The sequence below is a fragment of the Rattus norvegicus genome, chromosome 13 (assembly GCF_021556685.1).
Source record: "Rattus norvegicus strain SHRSP/BbbUtx chromosome 13, alternate assembly SHRSP_T2T, whole genome shotgun sequence".
NCBI lineage: Eukaryota > Metazoa > Chordata > Mammalia > Rodentia > Muridae > Rattus > Rattus norvegicus.
In genome coordinates this window covers 103,991,224-104,003,943 of record NC_141546.1, presented here as the reverse complement: position 1 = coordinate 104,003,943, position 12,720 = coordinate 103,991,224, and the positions used below count along the sequence as shown (strand labels likewise).

General features: G+C 48.7%; 1 protein-coding gene across 3 annotated transcripts in view; it reads right to left on the bottom strand.

The window, feature by feature from the left end:
* Ptpn14 (protein tyrosine phosphatase, non-receptor type 14) overlaps positions 1 to 12,720 on the bottom strand; it is a 152,220-nt gene that overhangs the window by 9,044 nt on the left and 130,456 nt on the right. For all 3 annotated transcript variants that reach the window (NM_001401364.1, XM_087581054.1, XM_087581055.1), the window contains 5 exon segments: positions 1,279 to 1,442; positions 3,348 to 3,582; positions 6,447 to 6,575; positions 10,225 to 10,443; positions 11,854 to 11,997. In NM_001401364.1, the coding sequence (NP_001388293.1) occupies positions 1,279 to 1,442; positions 3,348 to 3,582; positions 6,447 to 6,575; positions 10,225 to 10,443; positions 11,854 to 11,997 (891 nt within the window).

Below are 12,720 nucleotides of genomic sequence, written 5' to 3'. Positions count from 1 at the left end.
AAGCATCTATTACACGCAGTTAGAGTTCCTCGCTGCATAACTTGGAAACTGAACAGCTTGCTGGAAACAGTGAGCAGGCAGGAACTGATGTCAGAGGAGGAGGAGAGTTTGCTTCCTGCCATCAGACAGCGGCTTAAAGCTACACAGCGTCAGCTACATCGCAGGATAGCTTCTGGGCCTGGATTTCTTCATCTGGGCCTAGCTTTTCATGGGACAGAGGAAAGGATGTCCCTTTATTAACCTTACAGCCTAGGGCTTAGGGCCCAGTGTAGGGATTACATAGCAAGACCCACTAAAAAGCACAAGGAAACTCCCTTGACAGGTGAGGCGGATAGCTCAGTGTAGAGCGCTTGCCTGACAGGTGCGGAGTTCTGGGTTATATCCCTAGAACTTTCAAAAATAAATACACACACACACACACACACAGAGAGAGAGAGAGAGAGAGAGAGAGAGAGAGAGAGAGAGAGAGAGAGAGAGAGAGCGCAGAATCCCAAACCACTGCCCCTGCACACAATCTTATGTGAATGAATGCAGAACTGTTGTCCACGTCTCCCGCTGTAACTCCAGAATCTATGGCAGTACGAGGTAACACACACCCTGTGCCATTACAACACAGAACAGCCGGTGCTGGCCCACATAGCCAGCCTGTGAGCTACATTCATAATATACTGCCAAGCTGGACAAGGGCAAACACCCCCAAATAAAAACTGCACCATAAGGAACAACAACCGTGTTCTACCTAGAGGCATCGTCACCCAGGATTTGGGGCAAAGCACATCCCAGAAACACAAGACACACACATCCAAGTCCCATGTGGGAGAGCCATGTACCGTGGCCAACAGCCCATGGCAGAGCTCATCTGCCTGCTTCAGGAAAGGGATGCCCACGGCAGTCAGGTTTGCTGGATCTTTCTAGAACATCAAGGTACAGTGCTCAGAGAGAAGCTTGGGGCCGTGGTTCAGTAAACTGCTCGCCCACCACAGAAGTGTGAGGATTCAAGTTAAGTTCCCCAAAGCCATAGTTGTTGTGAACGGTAACTATGCATGATAGTGTGGACTTAATCCCAGCACTGGGAAGTGGAGACTGGAGGCGCCCTGGGGCTCCCTGGCCAGACAGCCTAGCCTGTTTAGTGAGGTGAGGAGAGACACTGACTTGAAAGCAGGCGATGGTGTCTAAAGGATGTCCGCCGAGGTTGATCTCTGGCCTCCACACATGCGCACACAGGTCCCTGTGCACTTTCCATCTCATAAACTAACAAGAGAGAGGCGGACGACTCACTTCATTATGCTCTAGGCAGTAGATCATGAGCTCGGAGAGAATCACCACGCCGGTCCTTCCCACCCCTGCGCTGCAGTGAACCACGATGGGGGGGTGCCTGGTCTTGACGCCTTCCAGCACGCTGTTGGTGTGGCGTCTGACTGACTGGATTTCCTCCAAGTAGGCTGCGGGACAAAATGTAAATCTCGTCACCCAAGTGTGTCACATGACTTTACGTCCAGGGGGATAGGGGGAGCGGTGCCAGGATTGAGGGTGAATCTTTTGTTTTCGGTCATAATGATTTGCAATTCTTATAAGACGCTAATCATTTGGCTGGTAACACCCCGAAGCCAGGAGAGACCAGCTGGGAGTCAATTAGTCCACAGGAGAACTTGTTCTTTAAATAGTTCTTTTTTAAAAATTAAATTCTGTTTCCCTCTCTGCAAATCCCCAAGTCCCCCTAGCAGATGATCCTAGACATTACTTATAGCATTTCATACTACTAACAGACTGGGATCAGAACATCCGCTAACTCCCCTTGAAATGCCCTCCTGTCAGAGCCAAGTCCTGTTGGGGAAAGTGCAGCCACCTGCCCCATCCTCTTCCCCATCACAAAATGAGTGAATGTCATCGAAGGCTCGAATTCGTTTCCAGATGTATTATAAAAAAAAGGCTTTGAGGGAATCCACTGGCATGAAGTTATGTGACCATACAATAGGAACCCCACTTCTGCGGACAGCAAGCCTGTAGGTGGAGGGTTCAAGGCATGCTTTCACAGCTTCTAGCAGCTGCCCACCCCAGCGGGGGTGCACAAAGGTATGTTTATTGTCCCAAAGGGACACAAAAGGAAAACAGCCACAGGGTCCGTTAATGGTTCTTGCCATAATCACATAAGGAGGAAAAATGGATCTTTGGACTCTACAACAGCCAGCATTCCCATGGAGATATACAACATCACTGCATCAAGATTCTTACCAAATCAACCCTTGGGCAACCCACAAAGGGATGCTCTGTATCCCCCAGTAGCTTAGTCTGTCACTCCTCAAACCAGTTCTGACTTAAAGATCTGACTACACTGGAGAGCATCTCCTGGGCCCCACCTGTCAGCAGACCTGTCAATCATTAAGCCGGTCTATTGGTATTAATCTGGATTTTCTTCTGAGAGACAACTTTAACAAGTCCACTAGCAGAAGATTCTCTGAATCGAATAATTATCGCTGTTTGGAGGATGGGAAGGTCTGCAGAGGTCACACCCTGCTTCACTGACAACTGGGATAAACAACTGGTCACTTAACCTCTCTGGGGCTTTGAATTCTTTGCCCCATTGCTGCCCTACTCTGTGTTCTTTGTGCTCCTCAAGGCCTGTCCCCATGTTACCAGTAAGTGGAATCCTTCTGTCAAAACATCAGAAGCTGATAGAACTGGAGAAGTGGTTCTTCCCCACTTGGTATTGACAACCTCATCTCTGTCATGAGCCTTCTCAGACCCCACAGCAGATTCTAAACATTCCAAATAAACGCCAAGTTTGTGATGTTGTCCAACATGTGCACAGTGGGTCTCTGCACACAGTGGGCCTCTGTTCACACAGTGGGGCCTCTTGGTGGGTACAGTATGCCCACTTGTTGTTGGTTACCTTCCTTGGGAACTACCTGGGACACACAGCACAAATATAGTGTCATGAACAGTATCTTAAACCAGCTGTGCCCTGAAACCAGAGATGCACGTAACGGTTTTTCCTGATATAGGTGCCCCAGGCAGGACAAACGCCACCGTGCACATGCATTTATGTCTCCATCTTTTGACTTGGTGTGCAGTCCTCAGGATTCATCTATGTCATGGCACGTTAGATAGTGACTGATCAGCGAGACGCTGAAAGTCTGGATCGAAGCAGAGTTAGGTTACCACATTCTTGCAGACTCGAGTAAGAGATTAGCGGAGAAGGGATATTTATTACTCTTCTCTGTCCTATATAGAGATGAGGGGACCAACACCTCAGCATTCTAACACTCCCGTGGCTTGAGAGTAGGCTTGCCCACTCAACTGCCAGGCTGCTGACACATGCAGTAAAACTCAGTCTGGGAAAAACTTACACAAAAATCCTTGGACATCCTCTGGGCATCCGTGGTGGGGCCAGTCGGTGTACTGCAAGTGCCACACCGTCCTCTCCTGCCCCGAGAGCAGGTGCTTCACCTTTAGGCCCGTGGTTGCATAGCAACCAGAATCTGTCCGGAACTTGGTGGTGACCTTGAACTTGCCGTAGGTGGCTGAGCTGTGCTTGGACCCCAGTTTGGGCCAGTATCGATGGCTTTTGGTCCGTCCACCCTCCTGAGTCACACACAAAGGCAAAACGGAAACAAGTCAGGGGTGAACTGTTATCCATCCTCCTGAGGTTAGGATCCATGAGCAGGAGAACAAACAGCAATTTCTAAGTCACATCTCCACAGGGCTCTGCATGATGTCTACCAGGATGGTTCCTTTAGATACGGGCCAAGGCTGATACCCCTTACAACGACAGTTACCTTGTGGGGAATTTAGGTAGAACACAGTAAGTGCAAAGTCCAGATGTACGAAAAAAAAACCACGGTGTGTCTGAGAATGAGAAAGGCCTGCAGGGTGGCTGGAGAGGAGCAAGAGAGAGGGGAGGCGCTGGGCTGGGAGGCAGGAAAGACCTCACCTTCCTGAAGACAGCTTGGATGTTAGCCTACGGAGGACAGAAAGCCACCGGAGGCTTCTGAGTGGTAAGCAGCACTAGTAGTCATTCCAGAGCTGCTGCTCCTGCTGCCGACAACCCAGGGCTCCCTATGATATACGACCCCTGTCACGCAAAGCTGCTCGCACTTAAGTTTAGCTTGGCCAGCTCGTTTTGGCTCAACCTACAAGTAAAGCACTGAAGAGCCTCTTAGGAGCCATTTTCCTTCCCAGCTTTTAACATCTTTTCTGAGACCACACACAACCTACCATTTTCAAAGCCTTATTGTTTATTTATTTTTTTCAATTTTGCACGCTTCAGAAATCCCCAGTGGTGGGTGGGAAGCATGGTGGGGCTGGTGGCTGAGGAGGGGATGGGTGAAGAGGCTGGGTGTTCACAGAAGACAGAAGGAGCGGTGAGCGGGGCAGGGACTCCGCCCGGCTGATGGTAAGAAGAAGCTGTCATGGCCAGGATGCACTCAGTGGGTGGGGTGCATTGACAGCATTCGTGAAGCACTGAATTCAACCCATGGGACTGAACGAACCAGGCGCGGGGGTGTATGCTTGTCATCGTGGGAGGTGGAGACAGAGCTTCAAAGCTTCAAGGTTAGCCTTCGATATAGAGCAAGTTTGGGGCCAACCTGGGCTACCTGAGACCCTGTCTCAAGGCAGACAGCTAAATAACTGACTAAAGAAAGGGCCTATCAGTCTGCCTGCTTGAGAGGTGACAATCCTTGGGGGACACAAGTCACCTGTTTGGACACACTGGGTTTGACCGAATCTCCTTAGGTCTGCAATACTCTTTTCCCTTTTATACCAATCCTGTAAAAGTGTGTTATTCTGGGGCTGGAGAGATGGTCATCAGTTAAGAGCACTGGCTGCTCTTCCAGAGGTCCTGAGTTCAATGCCCAGCAACCACATGGTGGCTCACAACTATCTGTAATGAGATCTGGTGCCCTCTTCTGGTGTGTCAGAGACAGCTACAGTGTACTCATATACATATATTAAATAAATAAATACATACATACACCTACACACACACACACACACACACACACACACACATATTTTTTCAAAGTAGGTTGTTCTGAGAATGCAAACAAGCATTTGTTTCAGTGCCTAAGTCAGTCCTGGATTTTAGAAACTGACACATCCCTGGCTGTCCCGTGGGTCACTAGATTCTGCTTTATTTTGTCATCTCACCAGCCCTAGAACTTACTTTCTTGGTTGAAGGACAGAGGAGGGGGAGAGACTGGGAAGTTCATCTAAACTTGGAGAACTTGACATGTTCTCAACAAGTCCCTTCATAGACTGCTCCAGAAATGAAGTGCCCAGGGCAGTCATGGTGGGGTCATGGTGATCACGGTGGGGTCATTGGTGGTCATGGTGGGATCATTGGTGGTCACTGTGGGGTTATGGTGGGGTCCTTGGTGGTCATGGTGGGGTCATTGGTGGTCGCTGTGGGGTTATGGTGGGGTCATTGGTGGTCATGGTAGGGTCATTGATAGTCATGGTGGGGTCATTGGTGGTTGCTGTGGGGTTATGGTGGGGTCCTTGGTGGTCATGGTGGGGTCATGACTTGGCTTTTTGGGCTCCAGTTCTCTCTGCTTCCAGCCCTGAAGTAGCAGGTGGAAACGAGGCCTCACAATACCAGGGGTCTCGTAAAACACATGAAGCCAGTTCCCTAATTGAATTTGAAAATACATTTGGAATCTCATGAGGACTAAAAAGGGGGAAACAGGGTAAGTGTTTTGAGAGTGTGACAGAGAAGAAACCCAACACCCTTCCCTCAATGGTCAGCATACTCTGAGCAGGCAACGTCGCACGCATGGGAAGGTGTGTGCCCATTTGTGCCCCACAGGCTACAACAGAGAGCCTGTGTTTGGTTTGGCAAAGAAAAGGAATTTTCTTTTTCTTTTCCCTGAAGAATAGAGCTCTTTCCTACGCAGTGGCCCTGGTCTTCTTTCAGCTGATAAGCACCGCGGCATGCAGGGCTGGCAGCACCTGAGGTTGGGAGGCCCTGTGTGTTTACCCAGTACAGCCTGAACTGTTCTGCTGGAGCACACACCGTCCGATGGATGAACTCAAGTTTGCTTGTTTGATTCTGTGTTTGGTTTCACTGTACTGAACTATGTCACAAAGGAAAATGTGAAGAGAGAAAGAGTCCACTGTAAACTATCTCTGGGGAAGTGCGAGCGTGTGCTCACTCTCACACACACTCACACACACCACACACACACATGTTCACATGCACACACATGTGCCTGTGCATGCACATACACACCCCACACACACATGCATACACACACATGCACACACACACATGTGTGCACATGCGCATACACACATGCATGCACGAGAGGGGCTATGCTACCAGGCAATGAATACTCAGTAACACAGAGCTGTAGCATAGAGTAGGTTGAGCCAAAGTCCTGGGCACCAGGCCCACCTTCTGACCACCTCTTCCCCAGGACAAGGGTGTTAGGTAAGCCTCTCCTTACCTCCTCTGCAGTGACCATGGCGATCACATTCACCCCCTGCTCCCACACCATCTGCCAGAAGTCATGGCATGTATGTGGCAAGGGCCCCTGGGTGGCAATGTAGTGCCATTCTGATCCACCAACCACCACCTGCAAACCAAGGAACACACAGAATAGTGAGTCAAGCTGTTGGAACCGCCTTCCATTGTAACTTCTTAGAACCGAGTGGATCGGGGCAATCCTAAAATCCCAGAAGCTGTAAGTGACAGAAGACACACTTCTGCACTGAAATACTGGTTTGCTATCGCAAGTTTATCAAGTCATGGTCACCTGATCTTTTATCGCATGCAGCACATGATACATGCAAACTAGTTCAGGCTGGAAACATACCTATGTGCTGAGGAGATGGTGCGGTGGGGAAAGTGTCTGCCCCATAAGCATGGATACCTCAGTCTGATCCCCTGCACCCACAAACAAGCCAGGTGTGGTGCTGTATGCCCTCAGCCCAGTGCTAGGGAGGTTGAAGAGAAAGGGTCTCCGGGGCTCACCGGCCAATTGTGCCGAGACAGTGAGACCAGGTTTAGGCAAAGACCCTACCTCAAAAAAGTAAGGCGGGGGGGGGGGGGGGGGGGCTGGGTGACAGAGGCTAGCCGATAAGGTTAGGGCAGGAGATTGTGTTATCTGGAAAGTTCTACACTGATGAAGTGTCTGAATGTTTCTCATTCCTCAGAACAAAGGTGGGCAGAGACAGTAGCCGGGTTGCTGACTGATGGAGGCTTAGCAAAGCCAAGCCGGAAGTGGGGCTGGCGGCAGCCATTGGTGGAGTTAAGCTTGGAGGAACAGACAATTTGGGAATGGGACCGGTGGCAGCCACTCTCGGAGCTAAGACAGAGTGCTGGCCGAGGCCCTGGGCGAGGGGGTAGCATGCTTTTAAAATTACCACAACAGGGTGAGATGGTTCTTTGGGTGAAGTCCCTGCCATTTACTCTGATAACCTAGTTTGACCCCCAGAACCAACTCCTGCAAGTTGTCCTCTGACCTGTACACACACACACACACACACACACACACACACACACACACACACACACGACAAACATGGGCACACAAAACAAGCAAATGTAGTCAAAACATTAAATGTAATTTAAAGCCAAAGTTAAGAATATACAGAAGATAACTGATGTTGACCTTTGGCCTCCATTTGTGCATACAAGATGGAGTGCATTCTCACACACGTACACACACATACATACCACATACAAAACATGTACACATGAACTCATACAAACTCATAGGTACACAAGGGTATACACACATACCCAAGAATAAACGAACAGAATTTAAGTTACAGAAACAATACCAGGGTCAATCTGTACGATGTGTGCTTATACATTTCGTGCTTTTGTCTGTATTTTATTAAAGTTTACCCATGATTACGACCACTAAATGAGCTTCACAACCACCAAAGGGCTGTGGTTCTGAGTTTGAAGAACAGGGTTATATGGTGGACTTTTAATCAAAGCAAAGTCTACACGCAAAAACACCTCGTTGGCAAGAACAAGCCCGAAGAACTGAAGGTCACACTCTCAAAGTGCAATGGTGGTGATCTCTGCACAAACATTGCCTGTCTCTTCATTTCCCATGCCTTGATCTGACAAAGATAGGCCCCTCTGCAGACCCCTAGAGGCTTCTAGAAGCAATGAGGGGGTTTGGTGTTTGAGCCTTTCCCCCTCACTGATTTTATCAAACTACATACTAACTTGATTCAGGCAAAAACAGCATCAGCCACTGTCTCCTTACACAAGACATGTTCAGGTCAGAGCTGTCGAGGGAAGCCACTTTCCACATACTGGTGGGGAAAACATCCACAGACTGGGAGAAGGGGGAATGTGGCCTCTGTGGAACTAGGCCGTTAGAGTACCCAACATACAGGAACCATAAACCCTTGCAGAGAATCTGCCTCCCCCAGGTATTGACAAGAGAGCATTAAAATCCACACTGAATCCTTCAGTGCTACAGAGGTAGATTTGCATGTGTGACTCTGCTTCTGGAAGATGTCATGTGAGATCCCCCTCTGGAGGACGTCATGTGACTCTGCCTCTGAGGATGTCATGTGACTCCCTCTCTGGAGGATGTCATGTGACTTTGCCTCTAGAGGACATCATGTGACTCCCCCTCTGGAGGATACCATTCTCCTCTGTGTATATCTGCTGCCTGGAACCCAGGGGAGAAAACAGTGGTGGAATACATAGCTCAGCTCCAGAGACCAAAGGCAAGTTCCTGCAAGCTCTCTGGGCCTGTGACATACCCTGGATCCTCGAGATGAAATGTGGGCCTGGGAGAATACTGCGGAAAGGACAGCATCTTGGGTAAATACACCCGGAGGAAGGGCACTGTTCATGCGGAGTAACAGCTGCTTCCAAAGAGCAGACGGAACGTGGGAAGGAGACTGGACCAAGGGAAGAGGCCGGGAGATGTCCCGCCCTCATTGGGAGGCAGCTGCGGAGTCCTCATCTTCAAATGTGTTATTCTGATCATCTAATTGATGCCATCGTTGGTTATGTAACGGAGCCCTGGCATTCATTATTTTATTAGTTTTGTTCTCCTCAAAAATAAGAGCCAAAAATGCCTGTATGTCATAAATACATATATACAATCCTATCTATGCCCTACGCATAGATAAAAACACTATAGCGTACCACCATATCCCATGTGGAAATTGGCGGCCAGTGATACATAAGTCAGATGCCTAACTATACCTCAGGAGGGCCAAAGGGGACTTCTGGCAATTCCACCAGAGTAAGAGTTCGAAGCTTACATACACGATCAGGGGAACTGTGTTGGTTAAAAATGTCCTACGCCAGCTGGGCGGTGGTGGCACACACCTTTAATCCCAGCACTCAAGAGGCAGGGGCAGGTGGATCTCTGAGTTTGAGGCTAGCCTGGTCTACAGATAGAGATCCAGGACAGCTAGGGCTACACGGAGAAACTCCATCTCAATAAAGTAAACTACACTAAACTAAAATTTTAAAAAAAAAGGAAAATCCTATACCCAAAGACCGAGCAAGAGCCTTTGAAACACTCGCCCAATTGAGAGTTCAGAGCCGAGTTCTAAAGAAAGTCCCCAGTTATTAGAACTGGGGGAGGGGAGCAGCTTAGGAACCCATGTGTTCACAGCTCTGAATTCTGACTAAGGTCTAGGTAAATTATGGCATACGGAGACATGAGGTACCAGACACAGTAACAGAGACCCCGCGTGCTGCGCGCTGGCAGACAGAGTAAGAACGCAGGCTGCTCTCTCAGGTCCTCACAACCACGAGGAGGTTCGCAACCTCCAAAACCCCAGTTCCAAAGGACCTGATGCTCCCCACTGCCTGTACAACACCTAGGAATGCACACAGTGCACATACATACACACAGGCAAACACATGCACAAAATAAAAACAAATAAATCTAAAAAGTAAAAAAAAAAAAAAAGAACCTCGCCTGCCCACTTATGACTGAGGCTCTGCTATGCAATTGATCACTCTGCTCTCGTGAACAGCACTGAAAATTAGATTTTGGCTCTAAAGCGAATTGCCTGTGGTATTATAAAGAAGAAGCGATACAGTCTGGGCTGCTACGGGACATAGTAAAAACACCTGTAACACGAAAGGCTGGGACTGTTCCAACGTCACACCTGTGAGTCACAAGCCAACGGGAGCAGCCTCCGTGGCTTAGTGCACATCAGAAAGGCTCTCTGCAGGAATGAGCTTAGCCTGGACAGGGATCTTGCCATATGCCTCTGACACACCCTCACCTTGATGTGGGAGGCGTTGATGTAGCCGGTGTTGTTTTCTTTGGTCGGGATGAGCTCCACTCGATTCTCCTCATAAGGGACGACTTCTCGGATCCGGCTGCGCTCAGCATTTTCGGGCAGAGTGGCGGTGCTGAAGATGCCATTGGCCTTTTTGTTCGGGATCTGCTCGTACTCCGTGAACACCATTCCATCTTCCAGCTTCTTCTTCAGGGCTCTGAGCTGCAAGGGAAGCAGGCATCAGCTCTCCCAAGTCAACAGAGCAAGCAGGCTCTCAGTACTCCGTCAGGGGATTTCAAGATGGAGGGTCAGTGGGTACTCAGTTACGGCCCTCACCAGTACCTGCTGCTAAGTCTCTCTGGTCTGACAGTTATCTCCCTTCTCACTGAGCAACATACTGCAAAGCTACATGCTACATGCTACATACATACTGCAAAGCTACATTCATACTGCAAAGCTACATGCTACATAGATACTTCAAAGCTACATGCTAAATACACACTGCAAATTTACATGATACACAGATACTTCAAAGTTACATGCTACATGCATAGTGCAAAGACCGGCTTATGTTAAAATTCAAACAGTAGCTGAGGATTAACCCTCACAAAACCCCGACTTTTCTCTTCCTTGACCAATGTACTAATTTCAAATACATGGCATTAATTGGAAAAATGTCCCTTCTAACCCAGAAAACACTCTAATACCAAGTGTCTGCTGACAGAAATCTAATGCTCTAAATGTTAGCAAGCCAGATTCCGGGCCTCCTGATAGCAATCATGGCAATTTCAGGCCCCTCACTCCACCACAACGACACAGAGAGCTAACCAGAGAGCTGTGGGTCATGCAGTCCTTGAAGGGGACCACAGAAACCAACCTAAAACCACAGTATATGACACTTGGAGAAATTAACTTCCTCATCTTACAAAAAAAAAGTTTTCTGTAGTTTTAGAAACTTAATGGTTTCATTGTAGAAAATACAGGATTTTTTTTATTTAACATTGCCTCCATCAGCCTTCAGTATGTCTAAAATGAGTACATATTTGGATTCAACTGCGTGAGGAAGGTAAGTATGTCCATCACATCAGGAGGCACATTTGCATTTGTGCTTAATAAACACTAAAATCTTACAAAACACATGTCAGGGGTCGATAATTATATCACCTCCTTATGATTAGAGAGCAGTGAAGAACTAAAAGGCCCGCTCAGCCTGGAGGAGGTGGTCCTTCGTTGTTAACTGTTCATTTGGGGGAGGGGAGATATCTGTGTGGAGGTCAGAGCGCACCTTGAGGAAGACAGCTCGCTCTTTCCACTATGTGAGTTCCGGGGATTGAACTCAGGTCATTGCACTTGGCAGCAAGCTCCCACACCCACTGAGCCGCCTCACCAGCCCTGGGGCGAGACATTTTAGTCAAGCATCAATATGCCAGCTTGATAAAGTGCAGAGACCAGAATGAGGAAACAGGAGGTGTTGGAAAGGGTCCGTGCTAACCCGCCGCACTTGGACCGAGTCTTCTTCAGTTGAAAGAATTAACCCATGAGGCCAGAGGCACTGACAGGTCCAGGCAAAGAAGAACTTCCGGAATCTGGAAGCACAGAGAACAAGCCACACCTGACAAGCCCAGAACTCACCCTCTCATCCATGGGGACTCGGGTGACATCATGGCGACCATCTTCCCGCCCCGAGACTCGGGCCACTGAGAGCCCATTGAGTGCTGCTAACATCAGCGGTCTCTTCTGTGCCTGCAGGCCCGTCATCTTCTGCTTCTCCAGATTCTTTTGGCAAGAAAAGACACGTTCTCGTTGTTTATAATTCCAGGGGAAGGTTGGAATGTGTTTTAATCTCCCCAAATCTGTAACTCCTCGGCCAAGGAATGCAGACATTCACCACTAGCCGGGCAGATTCAAACACAGCCTTCCCATAATTCCCATCATGCCCAGGGAAGCCAGTTCTTACAGGACCCCTGGGCCTTTTATTCTTAATGAACTCATACGTTAGAAAGATGAAGACAGACTCCCTAACAAATATACCTTGCCACAGGGAAGAGAACAAAAGGGGGTTCATACAATAGAGTTTAGAAAAATACAGGCTGAAGACAGGAGAGAGAAAACAGAGGAGTTCCTCCCAAAGGCAGGCCTCTTGGACTGACTACTGGTGTAAAACCCGCCAGCCTCTATGTTGATAAATAGCGCCACACACACCAGCAAAGGCTGAAGCACTCTGAGGAGCTCAGAGTAAAGACCTGAGTCTTACACTTACTCCTTGCCCCCAAGATATCTGTTTTTGCAGCTCCAGAACAGGGCCTACCACAGCTTAACAAGGTCATTACCAGGCTGGCCACAGACAATGAACCACCAGGCCTTAGCCCTTCGAGCTTTCTTAAAGGGCAGTGACTACTGTCCACCACTGGAGGGCTTGGCTGGAGTGTGGACTGGCAAGCTCTATACCCCCTCATCTTTAGGCTGAACGTGGTATAGTCAGGGCTCGATGCTGGGATC